Genomic DNA, 21,923 nt, shown 5'->3' with positions numbered 1-21,923 from the left:
CAGGGTATCCATTTTGAAAACCATTTACATAAAAAATTAGAAGTATCTTAAAAGAAGTTTTGGGTAGGGGAGTATAGAGGGCTTCCCTGAAATTAGGATTTTTGAATGCACAGAAGGTGCAAGTAGCTTTGGGATGGGAGATTCTCCAGTCTTTATTTAGAGTAAAACTTGCTTTGAGGTTCTTTAAGATGCCATGAGCTTAGGCTCTCTTTCTGTTCTACTACAATCTCAGACACACGGATTTGTCAAGAGTTTTCTCTGTCATCCTCAAAGTACCTGGTGATGACATGCACCATGCTGGTACCTAGGGTGTTTTCATGCAAATTGAAGGGGTAGAGTTTCATTCAGAGTGAAATTCTGTTTGCAAGCAAATAAAGAGATCAAGAGCTGGGAAGTGGCCCTTAGTTTCTGCTGTGACCATGGCAAAGTAAAGAAGTGGCAATTTGCTTAAGAAGATGATTTCTGCTGCTTCTAAACTTTCAGAAATGCTAATTGTGTCTTTTGTTCAGGTGAAAAGAAAGGAGCCACCTGAAGCTGCCTCAGCGGGAGATCAGAAGAGAATCCGGCCTTCTACATCTGTGGATGATGAAGATGAAGGTTTGCAAAGTGCATTTGTTTGAAACCTAGGAGCAGATGCAAACCCCACCAAGCTGAATCCTTTAAACTTCACAGCAGTGTGCTCACTTACAGTTAAGCACAGAGTCAAGGATCTGAGCCAAACCCTGCTTCTCACAGAGCTCTGATCAGCTGGGACATGGCCCCTCTGGGTTCAATTATCTGAAATTCACATTTTAAGAATAACTCATAAGCTATTTTAGCTGTGCTGGGCCCCAGCAGAAGGAGCTCAGATGGGTTCATGGGCTCTTTGGGGTGTGCTCACAGCTCACTGGGATGTGGTAGGAGGAAGCACTTAACAGTTTGCTCTGCATTTGATTTGGGAAAGAAAGCAAAGTTTTTTGCCAGAAAAATCTGTTTGAAAATATCTTATTTCCTATTACCAAGGAAGAGTAAAGAGGAGACAAAGCTTTGAATACCCTTTGTTTTGCACATGGTTTCATGTGGAAGTCGATTCAGATGAACAAGTGGTTTTGAAGCCAAAAAACGAAATAAAAAAGCATTAAATTCAGGTTACCTGTCCTGACCTCATTCATGCCATGTGTCTGCCTAGGGAGCAGCTTTGGCCACCCACATTTTGCCATCAGCACTATTCACTGTGACATCAGCAAGTCCCTGTAAGCCTGGGGACCCTCATACCACATGGGCACATTGCTTCTAACTTTGATCTTCTCAAAGAAGAAGTTTCCCTTATGTAATTAACTCTTTCTGTTCTTTCCAAGGTATTTGATGGTAATTTCTGTTGCTTTTTCTCCTCAGAGTCGGAGAGGGACAGGGATGCTTCTGACACAACATCTGACCTGTCAAAGAAGGATGCAGAGGCAGTGGGGCTGCGACGGCGACCAGCAAGGCCATTGGAGCTCGACAGCGAGGGAGAGGAGGGAGATGAGACATCAGGGAAAGAGGAAGAGTCCTCCTCAGAGAAGGAAGAGGAGCAGGAAGAAGATGGAGGCTTGGTGAAAGCAGCACCTGGCAAGGTATGTCGGTGTGTGGCTGCAGTTTCAGTGCTGTCTGTCATTAAAAGGGGGCCGGGTAGTGCCAAATGCCAAAGTTCCCTTTTCTAGGAGATGAGTGCTCCTGGTGGGGTCTGTCCTTACAGAGCCTCTGTCAGGTCACTCCCTCCTCAGCCTCCCTGAGAGTCCCTGGTGGTTACTGCACTGACAGCCAGGTCACAGGCTCAGGCACTGTTCATTTTTAGCAATGCTTTCTTGCAAAGGAGGAAGAGGAGGATGAGGAGGATGAAGATGATGAGGATGAAGATGATGACGAAGACGAGGATGAAGATGATGAGGAGGAGACAGGCATAGACACAAGTGACAAAGAGGAGGAGCAGGACTCCGAGGAGGGTAAGGAACTGCAGTGGAAGCAGCAAGTGTCACCTTTGGGTCAGCTGTGGTCTCCCTTCTGCCTTTGTGAGCTGATTTTGTTACTTGTGCACCTCCTTTCACTGGTGGGCAGTTTTACACAACGTAATGCAGAGAGATATTTTTAGTGAATACCTGTGAGGTTTCCATGATCCCTCAGTCAGTGGGTCCCTTTAGAGCCCCCCAGTCCCTAGCTGATCTCAGCCCAACCCAGCCACAGGGGCACTGCTCTCAAGCCCAGCCAAATGCGTCCTTGTTTTGTGAAACAGGAGTTGCTGTGTGGGAGAAGGGGCCAGATTTCTGAAAAGGGTAATTTGGCTGCTAATAACTCTGTCCTATCAATCAGTTCCTGCTCTGCAAGGTGTTAGTTTCCACTTTTTAAGGCCATGTGTAAAGGCAGGAGAAAATCTTACTAAAAGATTTAATGCACCAAGAGACCCAGGTGGGAAGGTGCCAGGCAACACTACTACTCACATGTTGTATGGTGATTGTTGTGTGCAGCCAGGGACTGGATTTATAAATCTCTGCAAAAATAAGTAAGTTGGGAGAGCACTCCTTCAAACCCACATGCTGCTGGTGATGCTGTTTCCACAGTTTTCCAGTGGAAGGGATATCTGCCCTGATTGTTTAATAAAGCCAGAAAGCAGAACTAATGGCAGTTTGTTCCTGCAGATGTAGCAAGTCCCTCGTCTTCCAAGGCTGAAGCTGAATCATCTGATGAGAGTGAGGACTCCTCTGAATTCGAGTCAAGTTCAGACTCGGATGATGAAGATGAGGAGGATGATGATGATGATGATGAAGATGAGGAAGAAGAAGAGGAGGAAGAGGTGGCTGAAGATCAAGGCAGAGAAGCCATGGTTGCTGAGCCAGAGCATGAACCTGCTAGTCATGAGCTTCCTGATGATGAGAGGGAGACTATTTTGGACCTGTATCCTGTGGATGACTACATGGATGCAACAGGCTTGGGACTTGCCGAGCCAGCTTTGGCAGTGAAAGATGAAGGCAATGAAGAAATCAAGGCAGGGGAAAATGAGTGTGGCCAAGTCCTGGGAGCTTCTGTTGCTGCTGAAACTCTGAAACATTTGGTTATGGAAAGAGACCAGGAGACAAAGCTTGCACTCTCTCCCATCTGTAGGCCAGGTTGGTATGCCCTTCCATGTGCTTTGGAGTTTTGTTTCCAAGTAAATTTTCTCCCAGTATCCAACATATATGGGTTTGTATTTCCCTTGTTCTCTTTCTTCTTCCAGCCTTGGCTCTAGGCTAGGGATTATCTGTACAGGGAAAGAGGTCTGTGCTGAACTTTCCTTCCTAGTAAGGAGCTTTATGTGAGCCATCTGCTACTAAAAATACTGTGGTTACTGTATCCAGAATCTTATCCTGGGCCAGTTTAGTTGGAGTCCTACAGGAACTGAGCAGTTGTCATCATCTGAGGGTGACTGATCGGGTGGTGTGGTGGCTGAAACTCAAGATAGAAAAGCCATGGCTGCTAAAACAGAACAGGAATGTCACTACTAGCTCTTTTTTGTTTTAATATCAAAGCAGTGTGTGACAGGGAAGCTGCATGAGGAAGGTGAGTGGAGTCTCAGAATTATGTATGGTTCCTAATATTATTTGTAGGTGATTTTGTCACCTACTCCTTTTAAATGATTGATACTCACTAGTTTTCTGGAAGAAGGAAATTGTCTTCAATCAATACAGAGTTGTACTTAACCCAATGAAATTGGAAAACTTTTACTAGAACAGGAGTGAGATAAAGCTTGAGTAATTTGGCAACTGGGGGAAATCTAAAAGTTAAAATTGGAGCCAACAGGGAGGGCACATCTAGTGGGGGCAGCTGTGGAGCCTTGGGCAGCACTGCTCTCTGAGGGCTGGGCAGTGTTTTGCCACTTGGAGAGTTGGGAATCCAGTCCCTGCACAAGGTGTCACTCCTTGGCTGCTGCAAAATCTGGAAGTCACAAAGGTGAAATGTTAAACTGGGCAGGGCAAAGAACTGGTTTTGCATGAATCCTTTCTAGAACAGGTCAGTGTGCTGAAAGAACATAAATTTGGAGACAACTGCACTTGAACAACTTGACATGTGTGAGGAGCTTTCCAGGTAAGCTGTGGGAACAAACTCAAACTGCAGCATTGTTCTTGAGCAGCCCAGCTCTGACATACAGGTGTTGCAAGGCTCAGACCCTCCTCCAGCAGCCCTGGTTTGTTCAGCACAATCAAGGAATTCCTCCCTTCCAACTCTCCAGGCATTTTCACCTCTTTTCGTTCTCCCACTTGAGAACGTTATTTTGAGCTGCCTAACAAGATTTACTGTTGATTCCTTTTGGACTTGGCCCTAAGTGGGTAAATAAACTCCAGACAAATGAGGCTGCTGCAGGGAGAGCAGCATATAAATTGCCTCATTGATACCATCTGAGTGTCTCCTGATCCATTACAAGGGCTTCCCATTTCCTTCATGTGTGTTTCAGGAGTGTTCTGCTGTTCCCTTCACCATTCCCTCCTTGGAGAGCAGAGGGTGCTCCTTGGCCTGCAATTAGTTTAGTTCTCACATTAGAAAAGGTGACAGCTCTGGGCTCTGACAGCTCTCCTCCCAGGTCCTCACCCCACAAGCCGCTCATTCCTTTAATGTTTGTACAAAAGGTTGTCAGGGCTTTTGAAAGCAGAGAAACCTTCGTTCTGGTCTGTGTCGTAGTTAATCCTCAAATTAATAGTGTGGGTTTTTTATGGTCCATTAGGAAAGTGTGTGGTAGTGTCTAATTACTCTACACTCTGTGCCTCCAAAATGTAAAGCACTGGAGTTTTAAAGCCTCCCAGTGGAATTGAGCTGTTCTTTAATTGTGGCATCTTAAACATGTCTTTACTGGCAAGTGGCAAGTAACTAAGTGGAGGCAAAGCTCCTGATTCTCCTCTCTGTTCCCCTTTCAGAGGAAGAGTCTGAACCCACTTCCATGCTGGAGCCAGAAGTACAGGAATGTCCAAAGCCCGAATCTCAAGATGAGGAGGCAGCTTTCTGTATCTCTGCTCCAGGGGCAGTCTTTGGAGAACCTCTGCCCAGCAAAAGCAGCTTCTTTGGCCAGTCTGAGGAGAGCAGCTTGGAGGCCCGAGTTAAAGCCAAGCTGCCGTCGGCAGCGGAGGAGGACGAGCGGCTGCCCCGCACGCCTGGGCGGGAGGTGATGATCCACTCGGAGACTGAGACTCTCCTGCTGCCAGCCCACAAGGTGCCATCCTCCATGCTTCCCTTGCCATCAACTCCTGGCAAAGAAGAATCTTTAGTCCCTCCAGAAAAGTTCCCTGAACAATTAATGGTGACCAAAACATCCGTGGAAGAGGAGATTCCTAGGACTCCCGGGCGGGACATTTTGGCCAAGTCTTCACACCCCCTCGCAAAGTCGCAGAGCACGGACACTGTTCCAGCCACGCCAGGAAGTGATGCTCCCCTTACAGGAAGCAGCTTGACCCTCAGTTCCCCTCAAGTTCCAGGGAGCCCCTTTTCCTACCCATCCCAATCTCCTGGCATTAATAGTGGCATTCCTCGGACTCCTGGGAGAGATTTCAATTTCACGCCTACTTTCCCAGAGGCTGGTGCTACCATTCCTTGCCTTCTGCCTGGCAAGAAACAGTCAGAGGAGGAGCTCGAAGAGAAAACCTTTAAAGAGCCTCTTGGTGCTTCCCTTACGATCAGCATGAACAGTGTTCCTTCCCCTATCCCCTTTGCCAGCCCCCCGCAAGCTGATTTCCACATGGACATGGGTTTGCCACCTGATGAGCCAATACCTGTAGCAGCCCTGCCGTGCATGCATGGAGATGGAACAATGCCCATCGAGGAATGCAAGGCAGAAGTAAAACCTGTTTTGCTCTCCCCAGAAGTACCCCCTGGGGCTTCTATTCTTCCTCCCCCACCACCACCTTCTGTTCTTCCCAAAAGGAGGCCGGGTCGGCCGAGGCGGTCCCCACCTTCTGTCCTCTCGCTGGATGTGTACTCAGGCAAAACCATAGAACCTCCTCCCATGCCAGTGGCCTTGGTGGAAGGTGCTGTGGGCAAAGAGCTGTTGAGTGGACATCCTGATGCCTACTATGGACTGAAAGACCCTGAAGCTGTCACCCTGGACTTCAGGAATGACGGTTTCCACGAGAAAATAGCAGCTGAGACCGTTGCAGAGAAACTGCCATTCAAGGAACTAGAGAACCAGTGGAATGAAGACTTCAAGGAAGAAGAAGCTCACGCAAAACCTAAGCGGCAGTGGCGGAGGCAGAAGAAGACATCTGAGGAGCTGCCAGCGATCCCTTCCCCCGAGTACTCCCCGCCCCGGCCGCAGTTCAGGCCGCGCTCCGAGTTTGAGGAGATGACCATTCTGTATGACATCTGGAACGGGGGCATAGACGAGGAGGATATCAAATTCATGTGTATCACATACGACCGCTTGTTACAGCAGGACAATGGTATGGACTGGCTCAATGACACCCTGTGGGTTTTCCATCCTTATATCCTTTCTCACTGTGTTGGCAGCACGTGTGAGATGCACGAGAAGTTGGTGGGAGAAGCAGTTGCTTACAGGAATAGAGGTTGCTTGGATGAGCAGGGCATTTTAGACTATTTCATTCTCTGAAGCTGCAATACAAAAATACTGCAGAAGTGGCTGTTCTTGCTGCATGTTCAGTCTGGAAGTGCAGGGACAGTCTGTAGGCACCTCTTCTGGGGAGGTTTCCTTCCTAGAGAACTTTCTGGCTGCATGTAACCAGACTTTTTTTCCAGCTTTCCTGTGGAATTCCTAGTCTGCACATACAGAGCTTTCATTTGGAGCTGAAACTTGCTGTAAAAATAATCTCGCCATCTGTGCCCAAAACAATGAGTTAGTGGTTCTAGCAGCTTTAACTTGCTTTGAGGTTGAAATACTGATAAAATCAATGCTTTCTAAATGGCACATCAGGGCTCTGTGTGTGTAGCCACCAGTAGTGTTATCCAGAGCAGAGTCTAAAAGACTGCTCTAAAAACCTCAGAACTCTCCAGTACTTTTTTTTAGGAAGGATGTACAGGTTTATGTGTTGAAGAAGATAAACATACCACCTTGTGTGTTGCTAGAGATTGTGTGAAATTCAGATATCTTCATCCCTTGCTTCCTGCAAGACAGGAAAGCAAAACCAAAAAAACCCAAACCACCCAAAACAGTCAGTGATAACTAACAAAACCCATAGTGAAAATAAATCTCTTTCCCTCCTGTTAAGGATTATATTGCAACAGCAAAATTACGCTCACTTTTTAAGCCACTTCAAAATCACCTTGAGTTCATCGTGTGACAAGTGTGAAAGTACCTGCAGGCTCACCTGCTTTGCAGCCAACCCTCAGCACTCTGGTTTTGAGCCCACCACCTCTTGGTTTTTATGGTCCCTCTGCTTCGGTGCTCTGGTGTCAAGGATATGTTTTACATCACAGGAAGCATTTTTGGGTCAGTCTTGATTGTTGCAGCTTTTGTGGCTGTGTTTGTGGGGTGAGCTGGCAGCAGTACAGCTCCACTGTCCTTCCAGGAGCCAAAGCCCTGAAGGTGCCTTCAAACCTGAAGGTTTGTGATGTGTGTCTGAGGGAGCTGATTTCCCAAGGCTGATGGGAGCAGCATCTCGGTAGTAATGTTATTTTTTGCAACCCCACAAAACCTTTCTAGTTTTCCAGGCTCCTGGTATTAGCTCCATGCAATTGTAGCAAGTTTAGTCTGATATCCACCTCTGGCTGTGTTTCTCCTTAACTTCTTGCCACCTACCAGCTTTTCTACCCCCAAGAAGAAGAAGCGGGATGACGGGATGCGGGAGCACGTGACGGGCTGTGCACGAAGCGAAGGCTATTACAAAATTGATAAGAAGGACAAACTCAAATACCTCAACAATAGCCGAGCTTTTGCAGAGGAGCCTCCAGCTGACACACAGGTGAGGAATCCAGAGTGGCAGGTGTGAATGGGATTTGGTGTGACACTGTCACACACAGTAGGTGCTTCCTGCCTTTTGGCAAAGAGGGAGAGGAAGCTGTTGTGTCTCCTTGATTGTCCTGGGCTGGTGTGGGGAGTGCTAATGTTTGATGTGGGTGTTCTGTGGTGATCTGTGAGCACAAGGGGCTGCTCACAGGGAGCCTGCAGGGTGTTGGGTCAGCTTTGATCACCCATTTGTCCTCTCAGGGTATGAGCATCCCTGCCCAACCTCATGCTTCCACCCGGGCTGGTTCCGAGAGGCGATCAGAGCAACGCAGGCTCCTCTCCTCCTTCACTGGTAGCTGCGACAGTGACCTGCTCAAGTTCAACCAGCTCAAGGTAGATCACCCCCTGCTGCAGATTCTGGACCCACAGACATCCTTTCCCATTCTGTGCCGTGGCTAATTCAGGGTTGGGGTTTTGGGGTGTTTTCTTCATGCAGTTCCGGAAGAAAAAACTAAAATTCTGCAAGAGCCACATTCATGACTGGGGCCTTTTTGCTATGGAGCCCATTGCAGCTGATGAGATGGTGATCGAGTACGTGGGTCAGAACATCAGGCAGGTAAGCTCTGGGTGAAATCTGAGCAAAAACCAGCCCTGGAAGAAGGCCTTGAGTATGACAGCGAGGGGTGGAGGCGTCAGCTCTGTGGGCTGGACAGAGGTTGGCATGGTTTGGATGTACAAGGGTGGGAATTTTGACAATCCATGGAAACTGAGCACTCAGGAGAATCCTCCTTAAGAAGCCCATCCTGAACTTCTGCGTGTCCAGTTAGGCGTGTGCTCTCTTGGGGTGGTGGGGATCGTATAAACCCCCACTGCCTGGCACAAGCAGAGCTCAGGGGAGCCGTGTGGAGGTGAGGTGGCTGCTCACAGGTCAGGTGTGCAGCGTGGCCTGAGCCTGCCTGGGGTTTCTCAGGTCATTGCTGACATGCGTGAGAAGCGATACGAGGACGAGGGCATCGGCAGCAGTTACATGTTCAGAGTGGACCACGACACCATCATCGATGCCACCAAATGCGGGAACTTCGCCAGGTTTATCAATCACAGCTGCAATGTGAGTATGGCGTCCTCTGTCATTGTCCCCTGGCACGCTGACAAACCTGGGGAGGCCCAGCCAGTCCTGATTGGGGTGCTCAGGAGTGGCAGGGGGTCACAGGGCTGTGATTAAATGTTAATGAGCCACAGCAGATCAGAGCAGGGTCTAAAGTAGTGCAAAGAGGTTGGAGAGACCAGAGGAGTGAAACATGCAGGGAGACTGAGTGCTCTCAAGAGCCCTTCTGGCTGTCTCAGGGGACCCTGATGGACACTGAGCAAGCAAATCTAACAAATATTTCCTTAAAACATAACAAATGTCAGCTGTGGGACCTTCTAGTGTCTGCATGGGAAAATAATCCCTGCTGTTTCCCCCTCTGCTCTGTGCTGCAGTCTGCACTCAGACTTGCCTGCCTGGGCAAATTAAGCATTGAGCTTCTCTTAACCTGTGACAAAATTGCTGGAGCATCATCCAGGCTCTTTTGCTCCACAAATGACCAGAATGTGGATATTTTGGAGAAGCACAAGGGGGGCTGCTGTGTTTTCTGGCTTCATGCCTCCCTGCCTAGGCTTGCCCTAAGTCCAGGCTCTGGAAGCGTGGCTGGGGGTTGTCTTGGGAAAGGACTGCCCTGTTTTATTTTTCTTGAAATAATTGTGTGGAGGCAGGGAAGCCATGGCACTCTGGAATCTATCATCACCTGTTCTGTCACCCTTGCAGCCAAATTGTTATGCTAAAGTGATCACGGTGGAGTCTCAAAAGAAGATCGTTATCTACTCCAAGCAGCACATCAATGTGAACGAGGAAATTACCTACGACTACAAGTTTCCAATTGAGGATGTAAAAATCCCGTGTCTCTGTGGCTCTGAGAACTGCAGGGGAACCCTGAACTGAGCTCAAGGTTTCTCGTCACACTTGCACCTTCGGCCATGTCAAAACTGTGGTAACCAGGTGTGGTTGCACTTTGCCAAAAAAAGAGGAAAAAAAAACCTACAGAAAAAAGGAAGAAAAAAAATTTAAAAGCAAAAAAATACTTACCAAAAAAAAAAAAAAAAAAGAGGAAAAAGAGAAGAAAACCAAGCAAGTTTCGCACTTCTGCCAGGATCATGAGTGAAAGCAAAAAGCGCACACGCTTACGAGGACTGTTCATGTTTCAGGTGCTTTTTCCTTTTCAGATCCAACACGCACACAAAAAGGTGGCTACCTTTTGTGGCATGGTCTATCCAAACACTAGCTTCTCTGTTCAGTCCCTGAAGTAATGCTCCATAATGGGATAATGGTACCTTTTTTTTTTTTTAATTGTTCTTATAAGCCTTCATTGTTTCATAAATGCTGCTACCTTTTTCTCATCAGTTTTCGTTGGTTGAAAAAGACATTCAACGTTTAAATGTGAAGCAGAGACTGAAAATGCCATATAGGGTTTGTTGGGAGCTTGATTGGCTGAAATTGCACAGATTTCTCAGAGTAAGCTGTAAATAAATGTAAGGGTGATGTTACAGAGCAAGCCAGAGGCTTGAGGGTGTGTGAGTGAGTGTGTGTGTGCTTGGGGCTGTGTGTGTGTGGAGATGTGTCCACAGTGAGACTAGAGCTGAGCTGTCCTGCCTTTTCCTTAGGGATGAGCCTGAACAAGGCCCCTCAGCCAGACCCCGGGGCAGAGTCAGGTCAGCCAGACCTCAGCTCCCCTCCTTGGGCTCCCCTCTCATTTTCCATGCCATGCTGGTCCATGGAGGATCAAAACCTCGGCAGCTGCACGTGAGAAACCCTTGGATACTTCAGTCACTAGGAAGAGGTGGAGTCAGCTGTGCAGCTGAGACATTGTGTGGCCTTTGGGGCTGCCCGTTCCTTGGAGATTCCTTGTCTTGCTTGCAGAAGAGGCTGAGATTAACAGCTCAGCCCCTGTTGATGCTGTAGAAATCCTGCCCTTCTTGCAAGCAAAGACTACAACCCACATTTGTAGCAGGACTTTCTTCCTGTGGATGGGAAACAGGCTGATGTGTGACTTGTATTCATTTTTTCTCACTTTCATCTGCATTTCCCTGCCCTTCCAGTGTTTTACATGGAGTATTTGCTCTGTCCTTGGATGTGGGAGATGCCTCCTGTGATAGGAGCAAGCTGTGCCCTGCTGCTCTCCTCCCTCTGTTACTCAGTAACTTGGCCAGGGGTGGTCCTGTCCCTCCAGAAAATCATGGTAGAAATGTCCCTGGAAGCAATCTTGTGCCCCCGTCTATAGCATGGGAATTAATTGCTTCTCTAAATTTGGAAGGCATGTTTTAAAATGATTTCTCAATATATTTTGTCCTTGTAGATGTGCTGAGGTGAAGGTTGCAGTTCTTCAAGAGGTTCCATTTTAAAATGGGACCAAACACCAAAAAAATAGTTCTTTGGATGAGATCTGGAAATGTTACACCACCGTTCAGGTATAGACAGGATCAGTTTTTCAATTTGCATTGAATTTCTCCTGCTTTAAAAGTAGAGATTAGTCATACTAAACCCTTTTTAATTGGCTTGTAAGGGGAAGTTGCAATGTTATTCTGCAATGGGAAGATTATCTGCATAACTAAATACCTTCTCCCCACAGAACAAATTGCACAGCTGTATTCTTGTATTCTTTCCAAACCTCCACAGAGGTGGCAGCCTTGCAAAAGAGGTTCCTGGAAGTTTTTTCAGCTGTTCCATGGAATTGCCAGGCCTGCACTGCAGCGTGGAGCTTGTAATGTAGGTTTAGAACCTCTGCCTCTGAATTTCTCCTCCAGACTAAAGGCCTGAGAGAGCAGGAACACACAGAGTGCTACAAGCTGCCTTAATACCACCTGTGTTTGTCTGAGGTGAGCAAATTGTCTCTGAGATTGGACAGTCCGTGGTCCATCTCTGCTTTTGTTTCAGTTCAGTTTTGTTGTTTCTCCTCCTTCTTCCTAAATCTCTCCAGCAACTGGGTGTTGGCGACCCAGGACCTAAGATTGTGAGAAGCACAAGTTTCTGTCACTGAATGTTGGTTGGCACTGCAGTGATGGCATTTAGCAGTTAAACCAGCTGCTCAGTTTAGTTGTTATTTTTTTGAGTGAGATTCCATGTGTTGGCACTCCAGTTGGCATCTCCACAGCTTGGCTTTTGACTTCTAAGGCTTTGGAAATGCACAGAAGTTTCCTGTGTGTCAGAACTGAGCCCCCTGGCCTTGGCCTTCTCCCTCCCTGCTCCATCAAACCAGTGCATTAATGGTGAATTTGTGGGGGTGAGGACACCCCAAATATCCCAGCCCTGAGAACCTGCTGGCAGCTCTGTGTGCTCTGGGTGGGATCAGCCCCTGCAGTTTGCCTTAATCCTTGGGGAGGAAGGTCCTTGTCACCTTCAGGTCCTTTGCCGTGTGTTTCAGCAACACCAAAGGGATCTGGGTGCCAAAGATGAGCACCTAAATCACTTTGGTACTTTTGAAACTGCCTGTAATTCATCCCCTTTTAGGATCCCAGACAAATAATGTGAGTTTTTAGAAGAGCTGATCTCTCAGTACTTCCCCAGGAAGAAACAGCTGTTGAAGCCACAGCACTTCTGAAAAATCATGTTAGTCTGGTCTCAAAGCCAAACCCGAGGCTTCTCTTTTTTCCCCCATAAATCTTGGCTTGCAGAGTCCTACCTGGGGGAGATTTTGTCTTGGACTGGGAAGCTCCAGACAAATCATTTTATGGTGAGGACTCCCAGGTCTGGGATTTCCATGGGTGCCCTGTCCCTGCCAGCCCTTGGGGTCTCACTCGGCACAGGGAGCCACAGATGGGGGCTGGAGCTGCCTCCGAGCTTTGCCTGGTACTTGGCAAGGATGGGATGAGAGGAGGGCAGGAGCTGTGTGGTTCACATCCAGCACAGGCTCCCTGGGACCCCGTGGAATCAGTGACAGGGACAAGAGGAACCTCAGCTGCTTACAGGGACTGCAGTGCTTTTATCCACTGAAAAGCCCATCCCCAAATTTATTGTCACTTCATTTTGAGCCTAGGACAAAAAAAAAAAAAAAAAAAGAGCGAGACATTGACAGTGCTCCCTGCAAAGTTCCATGTCACTGGAAGGAATCACCCAAGAGAACAGAGCAAAATCATGGAAATAGAATTTAAGGCTTTGGTTTGCAGCTGTGGGAGTTGAGGGTGCAGGTGCCTCCGTGCTGGCACCCACAGGATCCGTGTGGGTCACACCTCTGCAATCCCAGAGTGGGGCTGGAGGGGATGGGGCTCATCCTGCAGTTATTTATATTGTACAGAGCAGCTTATTTCTACAAGGAAAGAAAAAACAACCATCATTTTAAAACTCCAACAAATACAGTAGTTTCAGTTCTGGTTTTTGTGACCTTTTTCAGGGATCATTTCAGTGCATTTCTGTACAAAATAAAAAATTAAGGAAAAAAAGGATTTTGAAGTATAAAAAAATGCTTCTTCTGTACATAGGCGAACTCAAGAATCTTCTCTTCAAACACTGTTTCTTGTAGAAACATGTTGAAATTTTTTTGCTGATTTCTTTGTACTTCAAGAGCATGTAAATAGTTTATTAAAAGTGACTATTGTAATTTGGAGTTCTTTTTAAACAGATTCCAGCTCTAAATCATGTCAAGATGGGGAGGAAGAAGGACTGAGTATAGCAAAGGAGCTGGTGGCATTTACAGCTTGTGTCAAGCTTTGTATAATGTAAATTCTGTATAAATACGGGGTTTTTTTGTCAAATAAATAGATGCAATTAGAAGCATTAAGAAACTGAAGACAAAAAATTGCCAAGTCAAGGCTTCTTCTTCCCCCCCTCCCTCAGTCCGAAACCTAATGTGCAAAATCTATTTATTTCAAGCGAGGAAATGTGTACAGTCTAATAGACACCCTAAAATGTATTTAAGGAAATTAGCAACTGGATTTTTTCAGTTTAATATTTCTTTTGTTTTTATGAGTTTCCTCTTTAATTGCCACTGTAGGATTTGTCCACGTGAAAACACATCAAGAAGGACACTCTAAAACAATGGGGCAGTTTTGAATTAAAGTGGAAGAACACCCAGTACCCAATTCTTGCAGTTTTCTGGTTTTAATTCCCAGTGTGGAAATCAAGGGCCTCCTTTAAAAGTAGGCAGGTCAAATTGTTTGCAATAAATTAATTTTTTTTTCCTAAGTTCCTTTAAAAAAAACCCACAACTCTGCTTTGAAGATTTAGGATTTCTGCTTTTTCTTTCGTTAAGCAAATTTATAAATTTAGGGATGTTTTGTGCATATAGAATCCGTCACCAGTATGTATCTTGTTTTGAAGAAAGTGTTTTTGTTGTGGATGTGTCATGCTGTATATATTTGTTCATATTTTTGTGAATTGAATACTATGTACCATTGTATTATAGTAACTTTTATAAAGCAAACCATAAATATACTGACTTTTCTTACAGAAAAATTATGTTGTGCTTAATATATTACCAGGGCAGCTCTTTGCTCTTAGACCTGTGCTGGGGGCTGTGAGAGCTCAAGGAGGCAGAAGCAGAACAAGAACTGTGAAGAGCTGATTTTCAGCATAGTGAAAATATTAATTCTGGTGATGAGGAAATGAGTTTAAGCAACATTATATTGCATGCAAGAAATATGTGAGTGTTTCTAGTCTATAAGCTTTAAGAAATGTCTCAGTATTAACAATCTTGAGAGCCCTGGAGAGCTGAAGCAGAGCTCTCCTGACAGTGAACCAGGAGTCCCAAACATGTCCAGCCTCTGCAGGTGATGGGCCCCTGCTCCTCCAGCTTCTGCCCTGGATTGCTCTGATTTCATATCCTTTATTTATTTATAACTCTATGGAGGCAAAAGCCCTTGACCACCAGGTGAGGTGTCAGTGATGTGTGAGGCTGTTGTGGCCAGAGGCTCTTTGCTTTCTTTCTTTTTCAATCAGTTTATTCAAATTGCCAGGAGTTGGGACTTGGATGATTCTTGTAGTTCCCTTCCAGGATATTCTGTGATTGAAATCTGGATTAGTTCTGCTCCCTGGGAGCCAGAGAAGGGGCAGCTGGGGGAGCTGCTCAGGTTTGGCCCATGTACCCCCTCACAGTGTGGGGCTGCTGGGGGGGGGTCATGGTGGCTTCTCTGAGCTTTTGTTCAAAAAGAAATACCTGGAGCAGGGACAAGTGGAATGGACAGAGGCTGTAGGTGACTTCCCAGCTCAGCTCCTGCATTCCTCAGGTGAGCACAGGACAGGGCTGCAGGACAGCCACGCCTGGGGGCTCAGCCAGGAGGGGCTGGGGACAGGACTCGTGTCAGAGGAGCCTGGCCTGGGCTGGGGCTGCCCGGGGTCTGAGAGCTCCCTGCTGGGGAACTGGAGCAGGGGCTGGGCAGCAGGGCAGAGCCCAGGGGGTCCTCAGGCAGCTGGGCTGAGGGCTGGGACAGGGAGTGCTGGAGCTGCAGCCCCTGGGAACGCAGGGACTCCCCAGGCACTCAGGCCAGGTCAGAAAAGGGATTTATTGTGTTGGGGAGGAATTCCCCGTGCAAAGGACAACACCAGAGCAACACCCAGAGGGGACTTTGAACATGCAGCCAGGATCTGAGCCAAGGAATTGCTGCCAATGCCAGCAATTACTGCTTGAAACACGGGAGAAACCCCAACCCATCATTAATGCAGGAATTTACAGGTATTAGAGCAAAACTCTGTTGCCTTGGGAAGGCTGAAATAAGTAAATACAATTAATTCTCATTCCAGAGTGTTGCAGCTACCCTAAAACCATGTTTATTCTCAGCAGATTCAAATTCAAGATTGAGTCTAAAAGCAATTAAACCAAAATCTTACAAAAGGAGATGTGCAGAGAGGGAAACGCCTCCGTGCTTTCGCAGCTTCCAGTGTAGCTAAAATTAAAACTTCAGATAGACTAAATTTGAGCACTCCCAGTTGTTTCTTCTGCCTTCCTCTGTAGCTGCATGTCTTTGGCACATGCCTTAAATCTGCCCTTGGTTAAGAATTCCATGGTTTGGATCAGATTAAGCTGCTTTTTGAGGGTGTGTTTGCTATTTCCCACGCCCCATCTCCCAGGAAGTCACCGAAGGGCAGTGCTGGGGCTGGGCTGGGAGAGGTGTTGGGTCCTTTTACATTGTCCAGCTTGGCAGTGGCTTCCCTGGGTTTGTGGCACCCAAGTCTGGGCTGTTTACCAAAACAGAGGGGGTGTTTCCCAGTTCGTTTGGGATTCAGCTCCTTGGGGATGAGGGCGGCACTTCCTGCCCTCCTCTACAGCCGCCTGGTCTCCCCGTTGGGCTCCAGGACAGTCAGGTTTCCTCTGGCATCCTGATCCATTTCTATGGCTTCAAACAGAGACTTGAAGTTCCCGGCGCCGAAGCCCTGCAGGGAGGCAACGTTAGGGACCAGGGGCTTGGTGGCCCTGAGGGCTCGTGGCCAGGATCAGCGGGAGAGCCTCAAACCTACCTGGTGGTTGTGCCTCTGGATCACCTCCAGAAAGACCGTGGGTCTGTCTTGAACTGGTTTGGTGAAGATCTGGAGCAAGTAGCCTTTTTCATCAAAATCCACCAGGATTTTCAGTTCCTGGAGAAAAGAAATGAGGCGACAGCTCCAAAACCCACAGAGGAGCAGGCGGGGCTCTCTGTGTCACAGCCCTGCAAAGCACTCTGGGGAGCTGGTCCAGCCCTGGGGAGGCCTTTTCCCTCTCTGACTCACCTCCAGCTTGTCAATGTTCTCCTTCACTTTGATTTTGGCAGTTCTGAGCCTCTCCCGCAGCACCCGGTAGTAGCTGGAGGGCACATCCATGAACTGCATGCCCCTCTGCTTCAGGTTGGTGATCTGCAAGGCAGGGGAGACCCAGCAGGGCTCAGTTTGGGAGGGGTTTGTGCCAGGAGCATTTCCTGGCGTGGGCAGTGTCAGGACACAGATGCTTTCCCATGGCATTGGCCAACCTCAGGCATGAGAACCTGCCTCATATTTCACTTTGGCACCAGGAATGGGCAGGCCCAAGATGTCCTCCCCAGGCACTGCAGACAGCTGTGCAAGGATCATTTGTCTTGCTCTGACCTAATGGATACCTCTGGAGGCCCTTTGGACTGGAGAGGAGCCCAAACCTGGGTGCTCAGCAGCAGCTGGGCTCAACCCAGACCTGCCCCTGCCCCTCTTGAAGGTGGGTGATGGGTGTGGGGCTCAGCCTGGCAGCCTGGACTGCCGGAGTCCCTCCAGCCACCCTGCAAGGACAAAGGTGCCACCAAGGGCCCTGCACACCCCAATTGCTTTAAGCTGGAGGGGCAGGCAGCTCACAGGTGCAGGCAGGTCCCTTCTGGGCAGTTAATCCTGGTTGTAAAACAACCAGCACAAAGGCCATGGCTCTGTGTCCTTGTACCCTGACAGGGTCATGGTGCACCCTGTGATGAGCACTGTGCCCAGAGCCAGGGCAGGGGGTCCCAGGGCAGGGGGTCCCAGGGCTGCACTCACTGCTGAGATGATGTCGGGGGTGTTCAGTGCGATGTGCTGGACTCCGGCCCCTCCGTAGTAATCAATGTATTCCTACAGGGAAAAGATGTCACCATGGTAGTGACAGCACAGCTACAGCTGTGAAGGGAAGGGTGGGATGCATAAAAATATGCAGACAGGATCAGCTCAGGGGCACCACGGAATGGCAAAGACACTGTTGATGAGATGGGGTAAACTGGCTCTGCCAGCAGCTCCCATGGGGTTTGTCAGAGCCACGCAGAGCCAGGATTGCTTTCTAGCAGCCACTTTAGCAGGTCTGCTCTGGCTCCAAATCACTGACCTTTGGTCCCTTTTCCTTCACCAAGATCCCCCTGGGAGTGGAGGCAGCCACATGGATCAACCACCAGCGTCCACTCACCTGAATCTGGGATTTCTTCTTGCCAGGTGCTGGCTCATTGATGGGCATCTTAATGGTCTCCTCGTAGTTGGTGACCACGATGGAGCGCAGGGCGCTGAACTCGGTGTGCAGCTGCTTGTCATCCACTGACCAGAAGCGGTGGAAGAGCAGGTTCTTCTGGTACCTGTCCAGGTCACAAGGGGCACAGTCAAGCCCTTGCTCCATCCCCACAGTAATGGAGCTCTGCTCTGGTTTCATCAGCCCTGTTATAAGCGGTGAGACCAGCAGAACTGTGCTGCTGCTCCATCCCACCTCCCACCGGCTCTCCCCACTCTTACCAGTCTGCCACTGGGACCATCTGGAGGTCAGGCTGGTTCCCCACAACATGATCAACAAAGCTGAGCTTGGTGCTTGGTCTGTGGGGGGAAGATAAGGAGGGTCTCAGCCAGGCTCAGGGGTACCCCACAGCCTGGGGGGCTCCAGGGCAAGACAGTGGGGACCAGTCCAGCTCCTCGGTGGGATATCCCACCAGAATACGATGGCAAAGAGCCAGGCAGGACCCTCTGGAAAGTACTCACAGCTTGGGCAGCAGGGGGTCCTTGAAGAGGGGTGGGTGGTACCCGGGCAGGAACAGGCCCTTGTAGTTGAGCTTCTCTATCAAGGTGTGGGTGGTGTCACCGTACTGTCAGGGGGGAAAGTGGTTGTGTTGTGCCTCTGTTTATGGAGGGCCCTCCCAGGTGCAGCCAGCTCCATGGCCCTGCCCTGCCCTGCCACTCACCGTCTGGATCACTGCAAACTTCACCTTCCCAAATTTGTCCTGCTCCACCCACGGCTCCTTCACCACCACGGCGCCGCGCTCCTTGGCTTTCTGGGCAGAAGGAGAGAGATCCCGTCCTGCCACAGCTCCCCTGGGCCGGGGAGGACATCCCAAGGCCCTCCCTGCCTCCCCTCACCGTTCTGGGGGGCTGTGTGGGAGGTGGTGGAGGGGCTGCCCACCTGCACGATGAAGTCACAGTCCTCCACTTCGAAGGCGACGTCCTTCACCCCGTCCCCGTGCTTCACCAGGTGCTCCCCCATCTCTGCCCCGAGCAGGAACAGCCACAGGCATGAGCAGAACTGCTTTGTTCTGCCATGGCCATTTTCTACTCCATCCCCCCCAGTGACACCTACCCTCATTCCCTGGGTTCAGAGCAGATGAGAAAACAAACACGATCTGTCGAGGAAGAGGAGGAGAGGTGAGGATGGAGCCACAGGTGATGGTTTTCATGGTGGGTTTGGCAGCACCCTCATGTCTGATGCACCTCACCTTTCCCTGCCCTGGCAGTGGCACCTCTGTCAGGGCTCCCTTACCTTGTCCTGCTTGATGACATGTGACACCACCTCCCTGCTGCCGGTCTCCAGCCCCCGGTAGGCCAGCTCCTCAAACCCCAGCTTGTTGCAGTAGTAGGATGCAGCCTGTGGGCAGGAAAGAGTCCCTCTGGTTGAAGCTGAGGTGCTGGTGGCCCACAGGCCATGGAGATCAGCCACCATGGCAGGTGCAAGTCACACTTGCCCTGTGTGTGTGTGAGAACAGGCAGCATCTTCGCCTCCTCCCACAGCCCAGGGGCAACAAACAGAGGCAAGAAAGGTCTGGGATTGAGGAAGAAGTCCAAATTCAGTGGGAAGTGCTGCCTCCAGAACTTTTTGTGAGGGATGCCATGGAGCAGGAGACATTTCTGCGTGTCCCCTTCTGCCAGGTTGGGTGAAAAGCAGCTCGGGTGTGAAGCAGAGAGGTGTTTAAGTTGCCCAGGGCAAGGGATGGAAATCAGCTGCCATGAGCCCATGGTTCACGTCCCACGCCCCCGGCAGCCGCCCCTGCCTTGCGCAAGGGCCACCAAGGCCACCGGCGCCAGGCCAGGGCTGGGCTTTGGGACAGCGGCACAGCCCAGGGGCTGCCGGGATGGACCAACGCCCCCCGGGCAGCCAATGCCTGCAGCGCCCGGCCTGTCCCACCTGGGAGGTGTCCCCTGGCACTGCTGTCCCCTGGCACTGCTGTCCTGTGGCACTGCTGTCCTGTGGCACTGCTGTCCCCAGGCACTGCTGTCCTGTGGCACCGCTGTCCCCTGGCACTGCTGTCCCCTGGCACTGCTGTCCTGTGGCACTGCTGTCCCCTGGCACCGCTGCCCCCAGGCACCGCTGCCCCCAGGCACTGCTGTCCCCTGGCACTGCTGTCCCCTGGCACTGCTGTCCTGTGGCACTGCTGTCCTGTGGCACTGCTGTCCCCTGGCACTGCTGTCCTGTGGCACTGCTGTCCCCTGGCACCGCTGTCCCCTGGCACCGCTGTCCCCAGGCACTGCTGCCCCCAGGCACTGCTGTCCTGTGGCACCGCTGTCCCCAGGCACTGCTGTCCCCAGGCACCGCTGTCCCCAGGCACTGCTGTCCCCTGGCACCGTGGTCCCCTTGCACTGTGCCCGGCGGCCGCAGCCTCTCACCTGCTTGGCATTGCCGACCCAGAAGGTGATGGAGTGGAAATGGATGAAGCGGCCTCGTTGGGGCTAAAAGGGAGGGAAAATGGGGCTGAAAGCTGCTGCTGCATTTCCTGCAGCACTGCTCGGCTCCAGAGCAGGGGAAAGCAGCAGCTGGGACCCTGAAATGCATCTCCTGCAAATGAATCTGAAATAACTGGGTGGAACGGCCCCCAGATGGTGATTTTCCAAAGTGCTTTACAGTCAAGCCCTACAGGATCCTGCACCACAGGTTGGAAGGTGCAAAACATCGATTCACCTTTGCCCACAGCCACAATTCCAGTTCTCCCAGTGCTCCCCGCAAGTGGCCATCCCAGCGAGCTGCCCACCTGCAAACCTCGCTGTGTTAAAGATTAATTCTTCCACAAAAGCTCTTACACAACCACCAGCACCAGGACAGATCCCTCTTTGCTCTGTTCCCCACCACTGCCCAACCTGGCACAGGCCACTCTGCAGTGGACACACTTTAAAAGTGAAAAAAGAGGCAAAAAAGTGCAGCATTTGAAAATAAATGTTGCATGGAACAAGGATTCTGCTTAAGGCTAAGTTTGACTGGGAAATACCCATCATCTCCTGTTCATCACTCTCCTCCCAAAGCAGAAATTTCAGTTATTAATACTAATTTACAACGAGGATCTTGTGTGACCCAGCCAGAGCAGTTTTACTTCTGATTTCAACAGGTAAACAAGGAATTGATACAATCTGCAGTAACATGACCCATGTTTCACACCAGGCAGAAGGGCAGGACAGGGACACAACTCTTACCTTTTCTCCCTTGTCTGTGTAGGACGTCTGAAAGAAAATGAGAAAAGAGAGAAATTAGAGGGACAGGCAAGTACAGCGGCCCCAGGGAGCTGAATTTAAAGGTCAGGCTGTGAGGAGCAGCTCTGGTGTGCCACTTCCAGCATAGTCACTGGAAAATCCGAATTCAAGCAGAGCTTAAATCTCCCAAGGCATCCTGTGCCATAGAGCCCCAGTTGTCTGAATTAATTCCCATCTGCTGCCCCTCACCATTTTTGTGACCTGGCAATGTGACACAAGCAAAGAGAGTGCAAGAACGGGGGGGCTTTCAATATAAGGGGATGGGGAGGCTCCTCCTCGGCCCCACCTTCCCCCACCACCAACCCAGGGATGTGTTTGGTTTTGGCTGGGAACTGCCCAAAGGGGGGTGGCGGGCGGCTGTCACTGGGGCCGTGGCACGGGTCCCTGCACCCTGGCGGTGGCACTGCGGGGTGAAACGTGCAGGGTGCCGAGGGCACGGGAGGCTCTGCGGAGGGCTGGCACCAAATCCCTGCCCCGTGCGTGTCACAGTCACGGGGGGCGGGGGGGTGACGCGATTTGGGCAGCGCATCCCCCGGCCCGCCCGCTGCCCCTGGGGACATTCACCCCTCCCTGCGGACATGTCATCCTGGGCAGCCTGCCCACCGCTGGGGGTGTGGTGGTGTCTGGGCACGGGGCCACGCGGTGCCACCTTCAGCCCCGGTGAGCTCAGCGCTGCAGGGACCCCAAAATGTGGGACAGCAGGGGGAGGGGACAAGAGATGGCCCCGCAGGGGAGATACCAGAGCACAAATTCCACCTGGCTGGGAGTGGTGGGATGTCGCAGCCACCAGCAAGGCCAGAGGATGAGCACAGGGGGCTTGGGTGGGTGCCAGTGGCACTGAGGACAGGGCTGGGGGTC

General features: G+C 50.2%; 2 protein-coding genes across 2 annotated transcripts in view; one reads left to right on the top strand and one right to left on the bottom strand.

Moving 5' to 3' along the window:
* The window catches only part of SETD1B (SET domain containing 1B, histone lysine methyltransferase), a 47,985-nt gene extending 33,631 nt beyond the window's left edge, over positions 1–14,354 (top strand). Inside the window, exons 9-18 of the mRNA XM_077787253.1 lie at positions 510–597; positions 1,375–1,592; positions 1,832–1,961; positions 2,652–3,119; positions 4,899–6,455; positions 7,723–7,889; positions 8,135–8,266; positions 8,370–8,489; positions 8,844–8,981; positions 9,678–14,354. Coding sequence (XP_077643379.1) covers positions 510–597; positions 1,375–1,592; positions 1,832–1,961; positions 2,652–3,119; positions 4,899–6,455; positions 7,723–7,889; positions 8,135–8,266; positions 8,370–8,489; positions 8,844–8,981; positions 9,678–9,851 — 3,192 coding nt within the window. The 3' untranslated portion in view covers positions 9,852–14,354. The remainder of the gene's footprint in view (positions 1–509; positions 598–1,374; positions 1,593–1,831; positions 1,962–2,651; positions 3,120–4,898; positions 6,456–7,722; positions 7,890–8,134; positions 8,267–8,369; positions 8,490–8,843; positions 8,982–9,677) is intronic.
* Positions 14,355–15,642: 1,288 nt separating this feature from the next.
* HPD (4-hydroxyphenylpyruvate dioxygenase) lies at positions 15,643–21,276 on the bottom strand. The gene is made up of 14 exons (XM_021532702.2): positions 21,255–21,276; positions 21,009–21,035; positions 20,211–20,273; positions 19,090–19,194; positions 18,910–18,952; positions 18,736–18,818; positions 18,518–18,607; positions 18,318–18,421; positions 18,078–18,155; positions 17,761–17,923; positions 17,364–17,435; positions 16,602–16,724; positions 16,353–16,469; positions 15,643–16,268 (listed from the first exon to the last, which is right to left on the bottom strand). The coding sequence occupies exons 1-14, from the start codon at positions 21,255–21,257 to the stop codon at positions 16,158–16,160; spliced, it is 1,182 nt and encodes a 393-aa protein (XP_021388377.2). The 5' UTR covers positions 21,258–21,276; the 3' UTR covers positions 15,643–16,157.
* Positions 21,277–21,923: the final 647 nt, after the last annotated feature.

This window comes from Lonchura striata, chromosome 18 (genome assembly GCF_046129695.1).
Source record: "Lonchura striata isolate bLonStr1 chromosome 18, bLonStr1.mat, whole genome shotgun sequence".
NCBI lineage: Eukaryota > Metazoa > Chordata > Aves > Passeriformes > Estrildidae > Lonchura > Lonchura striata.
The sequence above is the reverse complement of the archived record's forward strand: the minus strand, read 5'-3'. Positions and strand labels throughout refer to the sequence as shown.

Bases quoted from the DNA above. Each gene is read 5' to 3' on its own strand.
- HPD (XM_021532702.2), bottom strand. The intron at 18,608-18,735 runs GTGGGCAGCCCC...CCTTCTGCCCAG, and splicing joins ACTGTGACTTCATCGTGCAG to AAAGCCAAGGAGCGCGGCGC. The intron at 17,924-18,077 runs GTAAGAGTGGGG...TGACCTGGACAG, and splicing joins ATGGTCCCAGTGGCAGACTG to GTACCAGAAGAACCTGCTCT.